This window comes from Fragaria vesca, linkage group LG1 (assembly GCF_000184155.1).
Source record: "Fragaria vesca subsp. vesca linkage group LG1, FraVesHawaii_1.0, whole genome shotgun sequence".
Taxonomy (NCBI): Eukaryota; Viridiplantae; Streptophyta; class Magnoliopsida; order Rosales; family Rosaceae; genus Fragaria; species Fragaria vesca.
Window position 1 is genome coordinate 3669201 of NC_020491.1, and position 20108 is coordinate 3689308.

Below are 20108 nucleotides of genomic sequence, written 5' to 3' on the forward strand. Positions count from 1 at the left end.
TGTTTTCTACTATACTAATGGAATTATAGACGATATGAACCTTATTAAGACGCTAATCACGTTACTCTCCACTTTAAACAACAGGGGCAATTGTGTAACTTCGTGTTACACCTATGTTACTAGCTAATCCATATCGGTATCGGCCCAGCAAAATCCTCCAAGGGCCACACATGGCCTCCTTCACCTCCAACTCACTGCAGCAAAAGCACCACCACCACCACTACCTTCTTCACTCCATCACCACCATCTGTAAGTACCCATCTCCTCTCAACGTTTTCGAATATCACTGCCCCTCTCACTTCTTCACTTTCTCACCTCCCAAGCAAACACTTCAACTCAAACACACACTAAAACTCTATCCACTTCCACTAGCTAGAGGAAACATCAACCACATAGTTGCAAAGTTCTCCACCACCACCACCACCACCACATACCATGAACCAAACTCAAAGACCCTGAAAAACTCAGCAACTGAAAAACCTGTAAAGAACAATGGCAGTTCAGTTGTGGAGAAAAAGAGTGAAAAAACTAGGTTCATTAAACAGAAAAGTACAAGGAAGGAGGGTGTGTGGTTTAAAGGTGAGAGTAAGGAAAGAAAGAAGAGAGGTAGTAGTGATGGTGATCAGGTGGGAGAAGAGAAAAAGGGGAGATTTTCTAAGAAAAACAAGGTTAAGGTTAATGTGGACTTGCCTGAAGTTAAGATGAGAGTTGGATTGGATATGTGCTCAAAGAGAGGGGATGTAATGGGTGCAATCAAGTACTATGACTTGGCTCAAACTGAGGAGATTCAGTTGGGTCAGTACCATTACACGGTTCTGTTGTATCTGTGCTCTTCTGCAGCTGTTGGTGTTGTACGTCCTGCTAAGAGTGGGTCTGGGGGGACACGAACTTTGGATACTGTGGATTCGTCTGGTGAAAAAACCGTGGAGTTGAGTAAGGTAAGAGACTCGGAGAGTGGGAATTGGGATGATACTAGCGGAAGTGATGAGAGTGCTGAAAAAATGGAGGTGAGTCCAGGGAACAGGTTTGATGATGATGTGGATGGTGCTTCTAATGAAAAGAGGAACTTAGCTTGGTTTTCTAATGGATTTGTGAAACGAAATTCTCGCCTGTTAGATGGACTGAACAATCCTACCAAAGTTGGAGATGATGGTACAGGTCTAGAAGATGGAAATGTGAAGCAAGAAAGCAATGAGATTCGGGTTAGTGAGGATGTGAAGAAGTATGCTTTACAAAGGGGATTTGAGATCTATGAGAAGATGCGTTTGGATGGTGTCGCCATGAATGAAGCAGCATTGACATCTGTGGCTAGAATGGCAATGTCAATGGGGGATGGGGATATGGCATTCGACATGGTGAAGCAAATGAAGTCGATGGGAATAAATCCTAGACTGCGTTCCTATGGTCCTGCATTATCTGCCTTTTGCAGTAGTGGCAATATTGACAAAGCGTTTGCTGTTGAGAAACACATGTTGGAGCATGGTGTCTATCCAGAAGAGCCTGAACTGGAGGCCCTCTTAAGAGTGAGTGTTGGAGCTAGAAAGGGTGACAAGGTGTACTATATGTTGCACAAACTAAGAACAAGTGTAAGGAGGGTCTCACCCTCTACTGCAGACTTAATTGTGAAGTGGTTTGAGAGCAAGGAAGCGTCGAGAGTGGGAAAGACAAAATGGGATGAAAGATTGATAAGGCAGGGCATTGAAAATGGAGGTGGAGGGTGGCATGGGCAGGGTTGGTTAGGGAAAGGAAAGTGGTCAGTTCTACGTACAACTATTGGATCCGATGGCTTGTGCAAATGCTGTGGGGGGAAATTGGCCACAATTGATCTTGATCCTGTAGAAACAGAAAACTTTGCTGAATCAGTTGCATCTATAGCTATAAAGAGAGAGAAAAATTCAAGCTTTCAGAAATTTCAAGTACGTAAGGTCTCCAACAATGCTTATTGCTTTTGATCTTGCATGGTTTGACTTCAAAAAGGCCGAAATTGTATTATGCAGAAATGGCTCGATTATTATGGACCCTTTGAAGCAGTGGTGGATGGAGCTAATGTAGGTCTTCTCAGCCAGAAGATATTCATCCCTTCCAAGGCAAGTAGCTTGATGCTTAAGCACATAGAACAGAATCTAACAATGTGTTCTTATTAATCATTGGTTCACATTAGTATGGTGAATTGTTTAGGTCAATGCTGTCGTTAATGGCATACGCCAGAAGCTTCCTTCAAAGAGATGGCCACTCATTGTTCTTCATAACAGGCGTATCACTGGAGGCCGAATGGATGAACGGGTTAATAAGGCGTTGATTGAGAAGTGGCAAAATGCTGATGCTCTCTATGCAACACCTACTGGGTCAAATGATGATTGGTAAACAAGTGCTATGTGCATAGTTTGTACTTAAAACTGTTATTTTAAATGTTTTATCACTTGGATAACACATTACTAATTTGAAGTGCCGTCATTTTCAGGTACTGGTTGTATGCTGCAATTAAGTTCAAGTGCTTACTTGTGACAAATGATGAGATGAGAGACCATACATTTCAACTTCTTGGGAATGATTTCTTTCCAAGATGGAAAGAAAGGCATCAAGTGAGTGGGGATCTCTAGGATAATAAGAATTATCTTTAGTCAACACTCCACTAGATTACTTGGTCCAAATTGCTTATACACTTTCAGTCTGCAATACTTGATTTTCTGTATAATTTATGATCCCTTTTATCTAACAACTAATTTATCATCTTTAATTGTAGGTGCACTTCAATTTTTCTGAAGGTGGTCCAGTGTTTCATATGCCTCCTCCTTGTTCTGTTGTAATTCAGGTAAAAATCAATCAACTCTGCCACTGTAAGTTAACTTGATTTTGATTAGAAGGCTGTAGATATTGATGTTCCGTGGTGAAATATGTTCACAGGAATCAGAGGAAGGGCACTGGCATATTCCAGTTGTATCAGAACATGGTTATGAAGCCGAAAGAATGTGGTTATGCATCATGCGAGCTAAATCACGTGAGGCAAGGAAGGATTCTGCAACCAGGCCTAAAGGTAATTTGTGAGTGTAACATTCATGGTCTTATCTACAAATATTGAGTTGGCAATATCAGATAGTTCAAAGTAAAATCCGGAAGGTTTAAACAAGTGTATTTCAGTTTAAAGTGGTACTCATAATATGTGAAATGATACATATTCCTTAAACATTTCATAGGTTTGTAGAGCATGATATTCTCTGCATCTTTATAAGTTATCGATTCTAAAGTCATACATCAAGTGTGTATCGTGCAAATACTTTGATGCTTGTTCTGTCTATGAATTACATTATCCATATCAGGTTGCTTTTCATTATAGTGCAATCACTGTTGTATTTATACCTTACCTGAATATCTTTGTATGGAGTAGATGACGAGCCTCCACACCATAACAAGGCATTTGCTAGGTCAGCTATGAGAACTGGTATTCAGTCAGAACCGTTGAAAAGTAAAAACCACAAATACACAAAAGACCGACCTCAGGAAATTCTCAAGAGTCTGAAAGCTATTCTATCAGGATCCACTATCACAAATCATCGTTCAATACTACCAGAACTTGAGACTGCAGAGAAGATTGGTGGATGTACCATCGACTTTCAAATATGAAGGTAATGGCTATATTGCTGAGGACTTTCAACAAGGCACATAGGTCATGATTAAACTCCCAACGTTATTTTTTTTTCTATAGCTGGGAGCTGATTTTCTTGCTGGAGAAGTATGTAGATTTTCCACTGCAGAAAGTACTTTCTGCTATCAGATTTTTGTAGCTCAGAGCTAGATTTTGTTCTTCTCCTTTTGCACGCCTGTTGGTGCAAAGTTGAATTATTGAAAGAATGATAGGATTCGATGGTCCATTTTCTGTAGCATTTGACTTCATAGTCATAGTGATAGTCATAGTGCTCTGCTCTGTATATAATTGCAATTTTCTCTTGGGGTGAAATATGATAACATTTGATCTATGATTTTGATAATCTGGCCTCTTCTGAATGAGAATTAAGATTAAGATGATCCAAATAGAATCTAATCACATTGTGCACTGCAGCTCAGCCATGAATCTCCTGCTGGAAGTATCAGGAAATGCATCAAGTAAATAAAAACAAATCTGTAACTACAAATCTGTAAATAAAAACAAAATAAATGATATATAAATTCTCCTCACATGCATATTTCAGGTTTGATCAAGCTAATCTGTAACTACAAACAGTCTCTATTACTTAATTACCAAACAAAAGGGTTCGATTTCAACCGGAAAATCTCATAATTTTGTCATAATCCTATAGTAAAAGAACAGTTACAGAGCTTTCATCCTCCAGTCACTGTACTTTGATGGAGTTGTCAGTTAGGTACTGACTCACTGCATGGTTTTTTAACCTTTTCTCCTATAAACTGAAAAGTAACGAACACAAGATCACGGGCTGCAGTTGCATTTTGTCACCTTCCTCCTTTCTTGAACATGCAGGGGATCACTGATGTATCCATAGCATAGCATGGGAGAGAATCAATATATCCTCTTTTTAATGTGTTGGTTTCTTCTCTCTTTCTCTTAGCTCAAAAACAAAACAATCCCACATTGCTTATCCTCCTACCTTTTACTCTTGCGAGCTTTCCAAGACCTCAGAAGAAGTTCAAACATGGAGAAGATGGAGGACTCTATACCCTGTTCAGGGAAACAAGGAGATTCAGAAGACGAGTCCAAGGAGGTTGTGAACTTTGACAAGTCTCTCCAGGTACATGATTTCCAAACCCCCAATATTGATTTGTATACTTCTTCTCTGTTGTTTGAGGTGTTAAACTTTTGAGTTTGAGTTTGAAGGAACTGAAAGACTTGAGCTCCCAACTTCATTATGCTGCTGAATACTGTGAATCAACCTTCTTGGCTGCCCAAGAAAAGAGAGCGTGAGTCCTGTTCACTAAGCATTTTTCGCTTTAATGTTCATTGGAAAGATTGAAGATAACTAAATTTATGTCTAAAACGAAGTAGTTTTAGTGAATGACTAGGAATGGTTATTTTTGGCAGTGTGGTGGAAAACACAAAAGAGTATGTATGCAGAGCTGTGATTACTGTTGTTGATCATCTCGGATGCGTTTCTGCTAACCTCAATGGCCTCATTTCCGAGACTAATGAATTTTCAGACGCCGAGCTGCGAGTAGATTGCCTCAAACAAGTAACTTATCATTAGCTAGTTTTGTTCAAAGCTTCTGTACTTGTTGCATCATATCAGTAACTAAAGAATGAACTTGCTTTTGTGTTTGATAGAGAATTCTCCTGTGTGAACAATTTACCCACAAGCTTGCTCTCACAAGAACAAGATGGCATGAGACTTTGCCGAGGCATAGCGCACGTTTTCTATTTGCACGTAATTCTTCCACATACCATTTCAATTTCTTCTTTTACTGCTATTAAAACCCTGTCACCAACATTTTTCCCCCTTCGTCTTTGGTTTTGTGATCAGCTATCAGACATGATGAGAAATCTAATGAAGATATGAGGTAATCTTGTCATTGTCTAGATATTGTTGAAATGTATGGTCCTTCGGTCCTGTCTTGAAATCAAATTGGTGAGTTTGATCCATTTATGCAGGGATTCTGGAAAACCAGCCTTTCGGAAAACTATTGACAAGCATGAATTTGAGAAAGAGGAAGCAATGCCACTTTTCGTGTACACTTACTCACACAAACCATCTTTGTCCAAGGATAATGCTAATTCAGCTTTAGGTGACATTGTGTTTTCATAATGTACAGTATATATTTTCTATGATGAACAACTGTCTGTGATTAACATGGACTACTTCCTCCATGTAGTGCCTGTTCGTGATGGCCTATCAATCCTTTCCAGAGGTCCAAATCCTACATTTCATTTTCAGGTTAGTAAAATGCAGAATATTAGCACACAACATGTCATTTTAAGTCTTGATTTCATCTCATCTATGTCCTATATCTCCATTTCAACACTGTGTGTTGGTGATCTGTTGCAGGAAACTCGGAAGAAAGGACGCAACATTAGGAAATCTGGGCAGGGTGGTGACATTTTTTCACTCATGAGACGAGCTAGACGAGCAATGTGAAAACTGAAAACTCCTGAAACGCTCCATATATGTATTTCCAGTGGCAGCTAGACTTATGTTGATGCTCATCATATATGTCGATCAGTTGATGCGAACATTATTCATATGCTTGTTAATATATGTAAAAGAAGGGGTAGCCAGATATAATATAGTCCAAGGCCCTCTGCTTCCAGTCATATCTTAAGCAATGCAACAAAGTTAGGGAAGTGAAATCCACACTCCGGATACTATTTGGACGATTTTCTCTTTTATTTGGGTATAACAAAAGCGGGTGAGTTGAATGAATCCTGCAATTACATATGGTAGCTAGTTCCTAGCTTTCTGGTCTGACCTCAATCCCTTGAACAAGGAGACCAGGCTGCATACCAGGACTATGTATATTACAACAAATCATTTCCAACTCCTGGTCTTCGTCTCCTTGACAGTGAAACTTACCCAGCTCCATCTCCAGCCACCCATCCGCCCTCCCTTCATTTGGAAATTTATCTTCCTTGGTTTTGAAAACTTCTTCCGAACCTTCTTTCCATATGAGCGATCTCAGCTTCTAAATCTCTTCTGCGTGACAGAAACGAAGTGCGCTTCATGCCTGCTGTTTGTTCCTGCAAACCAGGACATTCATAATCAAAGCCATAAGCTCTTGCACCAACTGTGACCACCACAGGCCGCCCTAGATGATATGAATTAAAGACTTCACTACTAGCATTGTACACCAGATAAGCTTTATACGTCGTGCATGGTGAGAGCATGCGCGTTTCGATTCTCCCACGGATTTCAAACCAACCTACCATACCATATTGCTCCGACGCATCCTTAAACCTGGACTGATTACTAGTCAGAGATTTTCGTCTCCAATATGGAGCAGTATTATCCCAAGCAATCCTGAGGCGCTTTGCAGCTATCATATAGCACTTCTTCCCGCTCCATTTGTCCAATGAAAAGCTCATGTTTCCGTCTTCGATGAGGACGGGGTTGTCGCAGAGAGTCATGTAGAGCTCCTTCTTGGATTTTGAAAAGGGAAGGGAGTTGGACTGGGAAAGGATCGCGTGTGTATCAGGTGGGATGAACTTGTCCCAGACTGCGTCGGATTCTGCGGCTGACTTGATAACCCTAGAAAGCAAGGAGAGCCTGCATGCGTCTGGAGGACTTGTTAACGAGATAACGTGGGATATGCATCCTTCCGGCAAGTCTTGCAAGTCTAGCTGCTTCTCCGACGTAAGACGCCCCCTTTGTTCTTCGCTAACGGTGGCTCCGGTGACGTCAAGTGATCTTTTGGGGGCCATTATATATTGAATGACATGTTTCGGCCTTTCACTTGTATTTATAGTATGGTGATCTTCTGAAACCTAAACCGACAAACAAAGGGATTTGGACTATTGCTACTTTGCTAGTATTAAGAATTTGGCTCGGATTAGGTTAGGGTTTTAAAAGAATTAACTAGTAGGGCTTCCTAACTAGATACAGGTGAATTCCCAGAAATTCAATCAAAAATAAGGAATACCCAATTTTTTAGGATCGTTTCTCTCGTTTGGATTCTTATCTCGTGGAATTAGCAATTTTCACACGAAAATAATCGTAGAATTTAGGAGCTTAAATTTTTGACTTGAATTTCTCACAAAATAGACGTCATTTGTTAATTCCCTTAACTAAGGTTAGTGTGAATACAAATTCTTGTCATTTTCAAACTTTACATCATGAAATCCAAACAATGAAATTCTAAATTAATGGAATTTAAATTCATGAAATTGTAATTCTCATGATTTTAAAATTTCTATGAAAATTGAAATTACTTCATCCAAACGCAACGTAAGAATTTGGCTCGAATCAGGTTTGGGTTTAGGGTTTAGAAGAAGATATTGATGCTAAAAGAAAACCCTAATTAAGAATAAATCAGAATTATCAGTATGGAAAGACCATACAAAGCTAGAGAAAAACTTGAGCAAATGCATTACTGTTAATTTCTACAAGCCGATCAACTCATATCGATCTAGAAAGAACAATCAAATCAATGCACGAGTCAAATTTCACTCCAACTTCACCCTAGTCATATTTCACAATCCGACTTCACTATCCTCAGTTGGAAGGAAGAGAACTATACATAGAAATACAAGTATTATAGAGAGCGTATTCAGCGCACCCGGGTGCGTCGCACACCCGTCCATCTCCGCCGTCCATTTGACGCGGACTTTTGACTTTTTCAAAATAGACGGCGGAGATAGACGGGTGCGCGGCGCACCCGGGTGCACTGTATAACTTTCTGAGTATTATCCTAGTAATAACCAAGAATATTGTGTCTTTCTCTATGTCTATCTGCCCTCTCACTCCTTGTCCTTCTCTCTATTGCTCAACTCTTCGTTGTTCCTCAAATCAATGTCGAGCTGTTGGACTTCTTAGACCACTCAACTTCTCGAGCTTTTCTAAATATGAAAACCTCTTGGTGCTTACAGCAGGTGGTGGTTTGCTCATGATCTTATCACTGTCTTCTTTGTAGTAACTCTCCTTGTTATTCTTCTCCGCAAAGTTCTCCGTATCTAGATCTTGATTCCATCCCATGAACTCAAACAATGTCTTTGAACTCGGTGTCCCTGTGCAACTCAACCTGTCAGGATCTTCTGAGGCAAATGAATCCACTGAAAGCCTCCTGTTTGCTTTCTCCGCTCGCGTTTTCTTATCAGCATAAAGGACATCATCTATCATCGACATGACATTAAAAGCCAAGCTTTCTATTACCCTTGAATAGCTCTCCAGGATAGCATACCCGACATCCTGTTGATATGTACAATAAGCATGTATGGTTATTACTTAATCATTTACTTCATCCTATGAAAATGTGTATATGATAATAAAGAGTAAATATTTTCTTTGTACCTTATTGTATTGGATTTTACTTATGTCAAGTGCAGATTGGGGAATTCCTGGGAACTTCTGTTTGATTATGAGTAAGACAGTCTCTGCTCTCTCTTCAAATCGTTCCCTCTTCTCGAAACTCACCCCAGAACTCCATGAAGACTTGCCATCCTTGTGGCTAATCTTCCTCTTCCAAATCACAATGGAGGCCTCAATCCTGTCTTTGAGGTCGAGCACTTTGTGCTCTGAGGACAAGTCCATGCTCATTAGGAATTCTAGAGGGTCAAACTGTTCCTCAGTTATGCTCTTGTAGATTGTATCACCCAAGCTAGCTCTACCATTCTATAAAAAAAAAGTAAGATAGACAGTGAATTGGTTTAGTTTGATCAATCTATTCTATTTGAGGTTTAAGAGTAGAGTCTTGTATATACCTTGGGAAGGGATTCAATGTAGTTCTCAGGTACCTCCATTTCTGATAGTACTTGAGCATTGATTGCCATTGCTGCTTTTAGTACCTGGTTGACAGACTCCTTCTGAAACTGCAGCCATTTTCGACACTCATCCGATAAACCTTCTGATGGTACTTTGACAGTTGGTAACCACCATTTTTCATCATTTCTATTTGGTTTGCTACTTTTCTCATCATCTTGGGCATCTCTTTTCACATACCAGAACTCACTTGGGTTTGCAAAACTCTCCAGGTGTCCCTGTTCATCCACATGTAGCAAATCGTTAGAAAAAGGTATACAATCCAATTCTAACATGGAAGGAGGAACACAAAAGTGTACTTACAAGAAGCATGGCGTCGAGCTTGCGTAAGGCAGGGATGTCCATATGCAGATCCTTCCTTTGTTGAGTCACCATTATCTATCATCATTGATAAAAAAAGAAGGTTTAATTAGAAAGAAACAAATAGCTAGACTTATGCTTTGAAACTTTGCATTATGTATATTGAAAGAGACAAATCTATATGAACCTCCATGTTTGTTCCATTTTGTTGTGAAGGGACAAATTCAACAATGTGATCAGTCACAGACAGAAGCCAGCCAATTTCTTTCACCCATCTCGCTTTCCTATCAGGAGACATGGGCTCTAGCTTCCTTGTTTCTCCAAAAACAGATGCTGCATTGTCATAGACACAAGGATAAGAAACAATAAGAACATAACTCAGATATTTCCTAAGAATTTTCTGTAATGAACAAACTAAAACCAGGTATAAGGAATGCTTGTTAAATATGTACCTGCTAGATTTGTTATGGCATTTGATAAAGCCAAAGCTGAAGATACACCCTTTCCACCACCTGACATGTCTTCACCCAAAAGCAGCTTCGAAAACCTTTCCTTCATCAATTCCATATCTGAGAAACATAGACAAACAAGTTAGTATCACACAAATGCTTAATTAGAGATGATCATATGTTGAGCTTGTCTTATTTATATTACCTGATGGCCCGTTGCATTTAGGAGTTGCAATCTTTTCGGCTTGAGGTGATGGGGGCTCTTCTGCAGCAGCACTTAACAATTGTTCATCCTCATTCACATCATGATCGAATACCAAATCCGGTAGATGTCTCCCAGCTTGGAACTCGAACATCCGTTTCAACTGGAAAGATTTCGTTTTCTGCATTGTTTTTTGGGTAGCAAAAGCTCGGACCATTGTGAATCAGAAACAAGCTAGGAAAAGCTAATGAAACACAAAAGCTAACGAAACTCTTGGTTAAAATCCTCTTTCTTGGGATACAAACAACAATATCTATATGTTGTTGTGTGGGAGAAAGAAGGAGAAAGAAGGAGAAACAAGTAGGGAGAGATATAGTAATGCTTCTCCCAAAATCGAAAGAGGAATGGGGAATGATCGAAAAAATGTTTTCGTTTGGGGTTAATTTACAGTGTTGAGGTTTAGCAACAGTGCAGAGATGAAGGCAGTTTTGATTTTCTGTTTGTATAGCTGTGGGGAACGTGGGGTGCATACGTTTGTGACAAGTAGAAAAAGACGTGAATTCTGAACAAACTTAACTAATTCAGGTAGTAACTTATTGAAGGGGGTTGTAGCTTATCGTTTCTTGGAATGAATGGCCGAACTTGTTGTTCTTATGTAAAATCCAAAATGGCAGTAATTTTTTCTCAAACACTCAATCTAGCTATCTGTTTTTACCTCTTACCGTCAACGGCGGGCAACCGGTGGTTCTTTTATGATTATTTTTGACATACAAGAGTCGTGGGGTAGTAAGAAGTTCGTTGACTCCTTTTGCTAATCATAGTTTGTTCGCTTATAAAACCGTGTGGTGCATCTAGATCTATGATAATAGTAAATTTGAAAAGTATCTCGATATATAGCGCGTGAATGACAATAGTATCTCGACACATACGCGCATGAAATACTTCCTAGCATTATCACCGTTATTATGCATAGAAAAGAAGCTAGCGATCTAATAAAAAAGTTATGTGTATGTTGCGATAAAGCTATAATCAGAGCACATAACAAATCATCTAAACCCTTTTAGACAATGTATCAAGAACATACGCACCTTATGCTCAAGAATCCATAAACCTTTGAGATCCACCAGTTGAAGAATGTATTAAAACGAATCAAAGATCAAAGCGCTCAGCTATGTTTGCTTGGAAACCAAACCCTAATAACGACTCCTTGTCAAAACTAGATAGCATAAGCTGTTGTTTGCTCTTCCTCTCTTTCATTTTCACACCTTGCTTCATTGCTACACTTATTCATTGGCAACATTTCACTGCATAATACAGTTCATTGTATCCATTTTGTAGCCTTAATCATCTCCGTTATGCATAATTATCTCCATCAACATTTACCCTCCTCTGTAATTACATGAATTAATCTTATCCATCAGCCTCAATCATATCTTTCATTTTCATTAACCAGATTGGCTTACCGTTTCTTAATATTTTTTCCATTTGCAGTCCATTTGTTTTTAACAGCTTGCAAATTGTGAGAGAGTTGCTGCCCACTTCTCTCCTGTATTTAGAGACGACGTGATCCTCACTATCAGATTTTTTTTTTCCTCCCATTATTTGAAAATAGCTTCACGTACTAGACATGTTGCATCGTTGCCAGTTCACAAATGAAAGTCAAATATACAGGTGATAATTAAAAAAAAAAAAAAAAAAAAATCAACCAAAACCGACCAGACCAAGAAATAGATATCCATTGGGTCGCTGTAAGTCAAGCCCAATCACAAACCGAGGGCCACATGCTTCTAGGGCGAAAGGCCCAAATTAGAACAAAGGTAAACCTGGGTCTTGTCCACTAGCCCAAATCAGTGATAGTCATAAAGAACACAACTCATAATTAAAGCACAAATTCATGTTTTATTTATAAAAAAAAATATAAATTCGTGTAAAACTTATATTTCAAAACCAAAATTCCAAGGTCACTAGTTCAAAGTCTTTGAGTTGTTGAAATGAAGTGTGGTACTCTTACTTAACCGTTATGTGTTGGGTTTAATGAGTTGTTACAATCTTACGATAATTTGTTAAAAAGTGAATTACACCAAATTAGGATACTAGGAAATTGAAATCCTTTCCCTCCATCAAAACTCGAGGTTCCAATAATAGCATGAAAGGGTGGTCACATTCACTCAATCTATCTATATGTCTCTTAAAATGCAAAAACCTCATTAATATTGTACTATTTTCTGGTCAAGTGAATCTAGCCAAATATATATACCCCATTTCAAAATAAATTGTTGTAGCTACTACTTAATTAATACCCAGAAGCACTCATTCATGTTCTTGTTGGTTCAAGTTAAAGATATGACTGTTGTTGTTATTGACTCTTGTTAGCTATGATATCTGAGTAGTGGTTAGAATTCAAATTTCAAAACCATAAACATATGGTATGGACCAAACAGTATTTAAGTATCAACCATTCAACCAAAAGGGGAAATGAGATTGGTGAAGATGTTTAAACTTATTTATGACAAGCACCAAAAGAAATGAATGAAAACATTGCTACTTACCCCATCAATTACCATGCAAGAGTCCTGTGACTGTATTCAAATTTCTCATTTATGGTTTAACTACTTTATGTTAACCACAGACTTAAGCAGAGGCTTTCTAAGACCTCTCTAGTATCCCAATAGCATTGCAGGACAGGCCAAAACTTAAAAGTTGTTCTTAACATGTATGATTGGTTTTGTTTTTCTTGCTGTGTTTTTCTACCTGTTATGATTCTAAATTAGTTTTCTATAGAATTCTGCAGGCCGGCAACGCCAGAGTGGGATACTTTTGAGTCGACTTGTCCATACACTTTAGGATGTTGATGATGAAGATCGTCGAAATTGTTATATGCACAAAATAGTCTACAGTATTATATATATCCAGAGGCTGCAAAATGCTTGCGATAAAAGCTGCAGTGATGAGCATACGTAGTATTTGCCACAGCCGGCCATGGCAGTCAATTAAATCAATATGGATGAGAGAGTTGCGACAATTAATAGAGTAGGAGTTGAATATGACAATGCCTCAAACCATACGCAACAGCCAACAAGTTATTTGATGCTCCTCTATTATTGTCCACAATCCATGGGAAGCAAGTAGGAAGCAAGTGAGATACACAACAAATCCTTACAAACAAGATCTAGTGATCTACTCAATTTCCATTCACACAAAGACAAGAAAAAGCATACTTCCCATTCTCCTCCAAAATGAAGTCATGGATGTATGTTATAAAATATCAGTGCTACAAGACTAGAGTATGAGATTTAGCAAAAATCATAATCAAATAAAAGCATCGATAATTTACGACTCTTAAGAATACGATATTTATTGAAACCCGATTAGTTTTTTTTACCATTTTGATTCTATTTTCTACTTTTGGATAGTCTTTCAAACAACAAATTAAAGGTTATTGATGAAAGAACATAGTTATTGCACGATCGGTGGTAGTTAATTTGCTAGTGTTTGATTCCATGGTTTGGTGTTTATGTACGGCAAACCCCATTTTTAGTACCTAAAATCCTGCATTGATTTTCTTGTCTAATAAACAAAGAAAAAGGAATAGCCTATGGCACCAAATCTTGGACTGTTTGCTCTATGCCATGTCCCCATGAACTTTCAGGTGAAGGTGGGCACACTCAATCTCTTCAAGTCAATGCTCCCAACTCCGCTCCTGTTCTCTGGATCTGAGTCACTCCCATCTCACTCTTCCAGTTTCAACTTGCTAGTGAGTTGTTCTTCATGGAACTCATTGCTTCTCATTGCTTCTCTTTTGTTATGATCTATGAAGCTTTGTGCTTGATCTTCAAGCTTGTTAGTGTCTTTGTTCTCAACTTTGTCTTTGTTTTCAGGTAGATACTTGGTTTGAGACTTGATCAATGCTGAGAGAGAACCATCTCACAGTTCAGGTAAAAGGGTCTCAGTTTCTTTCTGGTAATTTTACTCTATGCATGGAAACATTTAATCTTTTCAGTATTGTTTGAATCTTTATGCAAGATAAATTAATGGGCAGATGGCATTTTATCCTTTGGCTTTTCTTCTGTTTCAAATTTCACTTCTTTTTCAAGAACAGTTTCTCTCTTTCTCTTTGTCTTTGCATTCGTCAGCTTCCTCATTTGAAACTTTCAAAAGCAGAATCTTCTTTCTTTTTCGCGTGATTTAACTTTAATTATTGTTTATGTTGGCGGCAACTAATGATTTGTTTCTTCTGTGTCTCACTCTTAAAGCAGAACCAAATTAGCATTATTCATGTCTGTTGCCAAAGACAATCTTCCAGAAGATTAGCTAGAATATCCCAGACCAAGTAAGTTTTTTCATTACTGATGATTTGCCTGTTTTAGTTTTTCCATTGAATTTGTGTATTATTAGTACTACTATACTAAGATATAGTAGAATTTGACATTCTGACTTTTTCTGATTGTAATTTTCTATTACATAGAATATGCCTCAGGATGGTCCAAAATCAGCTGTGTACAGATCATTCATTACATGTGAGGATCCTAAAGGAGTTGTGGATTGTGGGATGATAATGAGGAGATCCAAAAGCAGTGGTGGTTCACAGATAATGGATAAGCAGAAGAAGATCGAAATCCGAAGAAATTCGAAGAATTCAACTAATAGATCATCTTCACTGGAGTTGATCTCTCAAGAAGATCAGTTTCAGAGTTCATCATCATCATCTACTTTTCAGCTGATGGAAGTTTCTAGAGGAGCTCAGAGGCTGAACCACATGATAGATTCCTGGTCAAATGAGAAGAACAGATTTGATCATGGCCAGTCCAAGGACATTGCAAAGGATTTGCTAAAAGGAGCGCTTGATTTGCAGGAGAGTCTTGTTATGCTTGGGAAGTTGCAAGAAGCTTCACAGTACATGAGTACCTTGAATAAAAAGCACATGGAAATGCCCCAAAGAGCTTATTGGAATCGCTATGGAGATCAAGATTATGTGAAGTCAAGGGTTTCTTCTGAGGGATACTCTAAAAGGAATAGTAATGAGGAACTCAAGAAGGTGATCAGAGACAGCCTTGTGAGGCAGAAATTCTTAGAAAATACAAGCACTGCTGAAAAGGGTTCTGCTTATTCTCCTCAAACATACAGGGATTCATATTCAGAAAGTACTCCTTCCACAAGTTCAAGCCAGTCTTCTATGTATCATAATACTAGTGAGTATTCCAGCATTTCATCACAAAAGGCAAAAGGTCCAAGTCTGATTGCCAAGCTCATGGGAATAGTAGAGTACCCTTTAAAATCTTTGCAGGAGGGTGAGAAGGTTTCAAATCCGCAGAGACCTGCTTTTGAAATTGATAAGCCAAAGGTGAGGAAGCCCCAGACTGTATCTCAAAGTGTTGATCCAGGAAAGAGGACCTTAAAGGAAGTTCTTGACACGATGCGGTTTAAAGGTCTTCTGAGAAACAATTCTTTTGAAGAGCCTAAGTTTGACATTCATCATTCTAGTCATTTGGAATTGGAGAAAAGTTTCGCTGGTGTTAGTCCACCTATTGTGCTGATCAAGCCGATTTCTGTTCAATCCCCAGAAATGGAAGCAAAAGCACCAATTGTTCGGGGAGAGGAAGCTTTCTACAACAGAAGGGTGCCTAAGAAATTGAGAACACAAGAAGAGGTTTCTCCAAAAACAATGAGTGGTAAAGAGGGAGCTTTGAAGTCTGACAAAGTGAAACAAAAACTTGAAGTAGAAGAGACACCAAATAGAAAGACTAGCAAAGAAGAAGGAGCTAGAAAGCATAGAGGAGCAGTGGACAAACATGGAGAAAAAGAAACCAAGACGAAAGAAATGGCTGCAAGAAAGTTGAAAGCTTCTCAACCTGTACTTCACAAGCCACAGAAGGAGGCAATTGACAAGAGGGTTGATAAGATCCAAAAGGTGGCTGCTGTTAACAAGATGTCCGCAGAGAAGGATCCAGTGAAAGGTAAAACTGTGTCAAAAACAAAGTCTGAAGATCAAGAAAATGTGACATCGGCCAAGGCAAGAAAGCCAGAATCTGGATCAAACACCAGAAAGACTCGAGTATCTCGACAACCAAGTACTGTAACAAGCACAGGTTCCAAACGTTCAACAGCACAAAATGCAGAGTCTATTTCCACTGAACGCAGAAGGAATCAGTTGAGGAAGGAGCAGCCAGTCAAGGAGCCTACAGGAGTTAAATCAGTGGTAAGTAATCCTCATAAAATTCCCTTTACTGGTCCAAACAAACTTTATTTCCTTCTGTTTTACTTTGTTCAAAATTATGTGCATCTCTGTTTTTAGTAGAGAAACTGAAGTGTCCAAACCACACTTTACCATACAGGTTAACTTAGGAAAATAAGAAAGAACTAATGTGGTACACTTTTTCATGCAGACCAAAAATGTTGCGAGTGAAGAAATTGTCAGGAGAACTGATATCAGTGATAAGAGTGAGTCTTCTCTGATCAGCTTCAATACTGATCCTGCAGTTCATCTCATTAAAAAGGAGGAAAAGAAGACCTATGGATCTCAGAGTGAAGGTATGGCACTCTTTAATTCTTCACTTCACTATAAGATGCCTAAAGTTTCATTTAGTAAGTATCTTGTAAATGCTGCTCAAGTGTCTCATGGCATTTTTTACCTTTGTATATGGGAAGATTTGCATTATTAAAAGGGTAGGTTGTAATGTTGTTTTTCCTTTTTAACCTTAGGGTACTGCAATAGTCTCCTGAGTTCTCTTTATGAAGCTACATCACTGAGCTCCATGCAAGAAACAAATTCTGAAACTGCAGAACAAGTTTTTGAAGACATCAGTCAGAGTGGAAAGAATGAAAAAACAGTTGGAAGTGAAGATAATCTCGGAGAATTTCTTTTGAGCAGTGCATCATTTCTGAGTCATGCGGAAGAGTTTTTCAATCTTGATGTGAATGGCTCTACAATCTTCCAAACACCTTCTATCTCCAGTTCTGCAATGTGCAGCACAAGACTAGTTTTAGAATGTGCAAGTGAACTACTCGAGTGCAAAAGTTTTCAACTTTCACAAACAGTTAGTCCTCTGTCACTAACATTACAAGGCAAGTCAAGAGTTAGCATACCGTTGGACAAGTTGGTGGAGGATGTTTGTATTGGGATCGAGAATCTGAGAAGATACAGCAAGCTTGCTGGTGAGAACCTAATTGCAGATAGTCTGTACTCAATGTTGGAGAGAGATGTAATGTGCAAAGGAGTAGGGAAAGGAACATGGGATTTGGGTTGGAGGAATGGATTTTCTGGCGATGAAGCTGAGCAAGTAGTAAGTGACATAGAAAGACTGATTTTCAATGGACTGATTGAGGAGGTATTTGGATAATCATACTTAATTTTATACAGGTTTAAGGTAACCATAGCACCCTGTTCTTTTCTGTACATATATTCAGCCCTAGAGTTTAGGAAGTGAGTACTAGAAACTCTACCCTTGATTGGCATCTGGAGGCTATCATCGTCTTTTACATATGCTTCTCAACAGTTGGATGACATGTTCTAACCTTAGAGGCAAGATAAAGGGGAAGTTCAGCAAATTAGGATCATAATTCTTGTGTTATTGTAATTTCGAAAGTTCAAATTGTTTCCATATGTAATTTTCTTCAAAATTCAGAACCACTTTAAGAAACATAAAGATCTGAAACCAGTCCTTGCAGAAAACTATATGATATGACTTGGTTGTATCACTTGTATGCATGCTATGAATTCTTGTGTTATCTGAAAGCAGATAAACAAGAAATACTCAGTCATACTACCCCACATACATTACATTTTTGAAACCATATCAACAAGTCTATTTGTTCAATTCTGTATAGAAAGATTTATGGATAAAATGGATATCACACATTCTGTGAAAACAAAAGAACAAGCTAGAGTAGCTAGTTTAGTGTTGTCCAAAGGGTATGCATATCTGTGCTCAAATCAAGAGAAGAGACTGAATGACTAATTACTCTTTTAAATCACCAAAGCAGGCAAATTGAGCCTTAATACATCCAAATCATATGCATAAACAAGTTGTTGAAAGGTCACACAACCCAGCTAGCACTAGTGTCTTTTTAGATGACTTGGACCAGTTGCAATGACTTCTTGGCTATGCTATATTCTTCAGTTATATGCATAATTGTGGATCTGAATTAGCAACCAAATGAGAACACTCACAATAATCACAAATTCACAGAACACTAACAAGACCCAAAATTGTGAAGAATTAATTGAAACAACTAATCAAGTCAAAAAAATCTATCAAAAAAAAAAAAAACTAATACAAGTCAAAAAAAGGGGATTAATGATTTTATTTTTATTTTTTTTGAACAGGAAAGGGGATTAATGATTAAGCACTGATATAATGCTGATGGATTACAAAGGGGCATCGTGGAGGCCGCTCTGAGGCTCCACCAATTCAGAAGATAAGGACACCATCTACTAGACTACTACTTCAACCCTTTATACAGAACTCGATCATTCTTACCAGGATCATGGACACTTCCATTACAGAAATATGAAAATTCCAATAATACTGCCCTTACGATGATGAGGGTGCCTCTACCTAAGATTTCATCTCTGATCTCTTCTTCCTCAGCAAAATTCAAGAAGAAGCTCCCTTGAAAATAAGGAAATTAAGGGTCTCCAAAGAGAAATATATGAAAGTCCCTGGTGTGTGTGTGAAGAAGCAACCAAAGTTGGATCCCACAACACATTGCCACCCACTCCCATACATCTTATCAAACTCCTGAAAATAACACACATGAAAACCCATGAAACAAGAACTTCAAAAGCTTCATTACTAATTTGCTGAAGTGAATTAAAGATCCAAACTTTGCAACAAAATAGCAAAAAAGGAAGCACCTTTTTGATGTGGGCAGCAATAGAGATGCAATCAATAACATCATGGAGATCAAGAGCTTCAGAAGCACAAGCCATGGCTTGCATCTGCATCTTCTTATCAGCCATATCTGTCTCCTTTACCATTCCTTTACCTTCCAACATCTTTCTTCCTTTGATCTCTCTCACTTCTCTATCTCTCTCTTCACAATCCAAGACAGAACCGGAACTTACAACTTCCCAAATGTAATTGACCTCCTATAAAACAAAGAGACTGAAATAAGTGGATTTTGTTTGGAGATGTTTCGAGGTGGCACGTAATGTGTGTCAGCTCAACTTTTCTGAGCACTGTTTTGTCAGCATGCACTTCTTTCCAATCCAGATTCTGACATTTCTTGAATCATTGTTTATCTCTCCAAACGGAAAAGTTCTATCCAGTAGAATAGGGAGTAGTTACTGCGTGTAAATCTTTCAAGAACTCTATGATTGAGGTGGTAGGTGGTAAAATTTGTGGCTTGCCAGATTTACAGGGGGGTGAGTCATCGTCTGATCCATTGAACGCCTCTATTTACTTGGCACTTGTATAAAGGACGGTTATACCAATCGCATCAACGAAGACTGGTCGTAGTTCATAATCTGACTGACTTTGTTCACCCATTAAGCCATTTGATTGGGTCTGGGCCTAGAACATTTAAAAAACAAAGGCCCAAGAAGCCCTAATCTTCACCCAACAAAGAAAGTAACCCTATAAGCAACTAAGATAAAAGGCCCACTAAGATAAGAAGCACTGATTTAACAAAGGAAGGAATCATTTCTCAAACTTTTCCGGTTTCTGAGTATCATACCTGACCGACGAGCCTCCGACCAGGCGATGAAAAGCGACCGGCCGAAGCCACCGAACCAGAAAAGCTCGT

At 38.6% G+C, this 20108-nt stretch overlaps 5 protein-coding genes across 6 annotated transcripts; 3 read left to right on the plus strand and 2 right to left on the minus strand.

Moving 5' to 3' along the window:
* Positions 1-170: 170 nt before the first annotated feature.
* On the plus strand, positions 171-3730 carry LOC101306862 (proteinaceous RNase P 1, chloroplastic/mitochondrial-like). The gene is made up of 8 exons (XM_004288785.1): positions 171-1916; positions 1998-2087; positions 2179-2360; positions 2462-2582; positions 2744-2812; positions 2905-3034; positions 3386-3623; positions 3704-3730. Exons 1-7 carry the CDS (start codon positions 171-173, stop codon positions 3619-3621), a joined length of 2574 nt encoding a protein of 857 aa, XP_004288833.1. The 3' UTR covers positions 3622-3623; positions 3704-3730.
* An 852-nt stretch (positions 3731-4582) lies between these two features.
* LOC101294790 (probable protein ABIL5-like) lies at positions 4583-6235 on the plus strand. The gene is made up of 8 exons (XM_004287348.1): positions 4583-4742; positions 4829-4911; positions 5033-5180; positions 5273-5372; positions 5469-5505; positions 5597-5730; positions 5818-5879; positions 5991-6235. The coding sequence occupies exons 1-8, from the start codon at positions 4647-4649 to the stop codon at positions 6078-6080; spliced, it is 750 nt and encodes a 249-aa protein (XP_004287396.1). The 5' UTR covers positions 4583-4646; the 3' UTR covers positions 6081-6235.
* A 327-nt stretch (positions 6236-6562) lies between these two features.
* On the minus strand, positions 6563-7360 carry LOC101307157 (F-box protein At2g02240-like). The gene has a single exon (XM_004288786.1). The coding sequence runs from the start codon at positions 7358-7360 to the stop codon at positions 6563-6565; it is 798 nt and encodes a 265-aa protein (XP_004288834.1).
* A 1084-nt stretch (positions 7361-8444) lies between these two features.
* Positions 8445-19552, minus strand: LOC101307439 (rho guanine nucleotide exchange factor 8-like). Its single transcript, XM_004288787.1, has 9 exons — positions 19219-19552; positions 18971-19102; positions 10368-10545; positions 10166-10282; positions 9901-10046; positions 9717-9791; positions 9356-9631; positions 8946-9266; positions 8445-8843 (listed from the first exon to the last, which is right to left on the minus strand). The coding sequence occupies exons 1-9, from the start codon at positions 19357-19359 to the stop codon at positions 8445-8447; spliced, it is 1785 nt and encodes a 594-aa protein (XP_004288835.1). The 5' UTR covers positions 19360-19552.
* On the plus strand, positions 14087-18165 carry LOC101295266. Of its 2 annotated transcripts, XM_004287350.1 has the most exons (4): positions 14087-14118; positions 14243-14299; positions 14618-14694; positions 14830-17006. In XM_004287350.1, the coding sequence occupies exon 4, from the start codon at positions 14833-14835 to the stop codon at positions 16654-16656; it is 1824 nt and encodes a 607-aa protein (XP_004287398.1). In that variant the 5' UTR covers positions 14087-14118; positions 14243-14299; positions 14618-14694; positions 14830-14832; the 3' UTR covers positions 16657-17006. The 2 variants fall into 2 exon arrangements, with proteins under 2 accessions (XP_004287398.1, XP_004287397.1); XM_004287349.1 differs by lacking the exons at positions 14087-14118; positions 14243-14299; positions 14618-14694 and adding an exon at positions 17064-18165 and having other exon boundaries at positions 14745-16892.
* Positions 19553-20108: the final 556 nt, after the last annotated feature.

What these genes read in the sequence shown, in the direction of transcription:
- LOC101306862 (XM_004288785.1), top strand. Translation starts at nt 171, where the DNA reads ATGGCCTCCTTCACCTCCAACTCACTGCAGCAAAAGCACCACCACCAC. An exon ending in CAAGCTTTCAGAAATTTCAA is followed by an intron (nt 1,917 to 1,997) that starts GTACGTAAGGTC and finishes TGTATTATGCAG; the next exon opens with AAATGGCTCGATTATTATGG. An exon ending in ACTGGGTCAAATGATGATTG is followed by an intron (nt 2,361 to 2,461) that starts GTAAACAAGTGC and finishes CGTCATTTTCAG; the next exon opens with GTACTGGTTGTATGCTGCAA.
- LOC101294790 (XM_004287348.1), top strand. Translation starts at nt 4,647, where the DNA reads ATGGAGAAGATGGAGGACTCTATACCCTGTTCAGGGAAACAAGGAGAT. An exon ending in ACTTTGACAAGTCTCTCCAG is followed by an intron (nt 4,743 to 4,828) that starts GTACATGATTTC and finishes TTGAGTTTGAAG; the next exon opens with GAACTGAAAGACTTGAGCTC. An exon ending in GAGTAGATTGCCTCAAACAA is followed by an intron (nt 5,181 to 5,272) that starts GTAACTTATCAT and finishes TGTGTTTGATAG; the next exon opens with AGAATTCTCCTGTGTGAACA.
- LOC101307157 (XM_004288786.1), bottom strand. Translation starts at nt 7,360, where the DNA reads ATGGCCCCCAAAAGATCACTTGACGTCACCGGAGCCACCGTTAGCGAA.
- LOC101295266 (XM_004287350.1), top strand. Translation starts at nt 14,833, where the DNA reads ATGCCTCAGGATGGTCCAAAATCAGCTGTGTACAGATCATTCATTACA.
- LOC101307439 (XM_004288787.1), bottom strand. Translation starts at nt 19,359, where the DNA reads ATGTTGGAAGGTAAAGGAATGGTAAAGGAGACAGATATGGCTGATAAG. An exon ending in AGCTCGACGCCATGCTTCTT is followed by an intron (nt 9,632 to 9,716) that starts GTAAGTACACTT and finishes GTGGATGAACAG; the next exon opens with GGACACCTGGAGAGTTTTGC. An exon ending in GTAAAATCCAATACAATAAG is followed by an intron (nt 8,844 to 8,945) that starts GTACAAAGAAAA and finishes ACATATCAACAG; the next exon opens with GATGTCGGGTATGCTATCCT.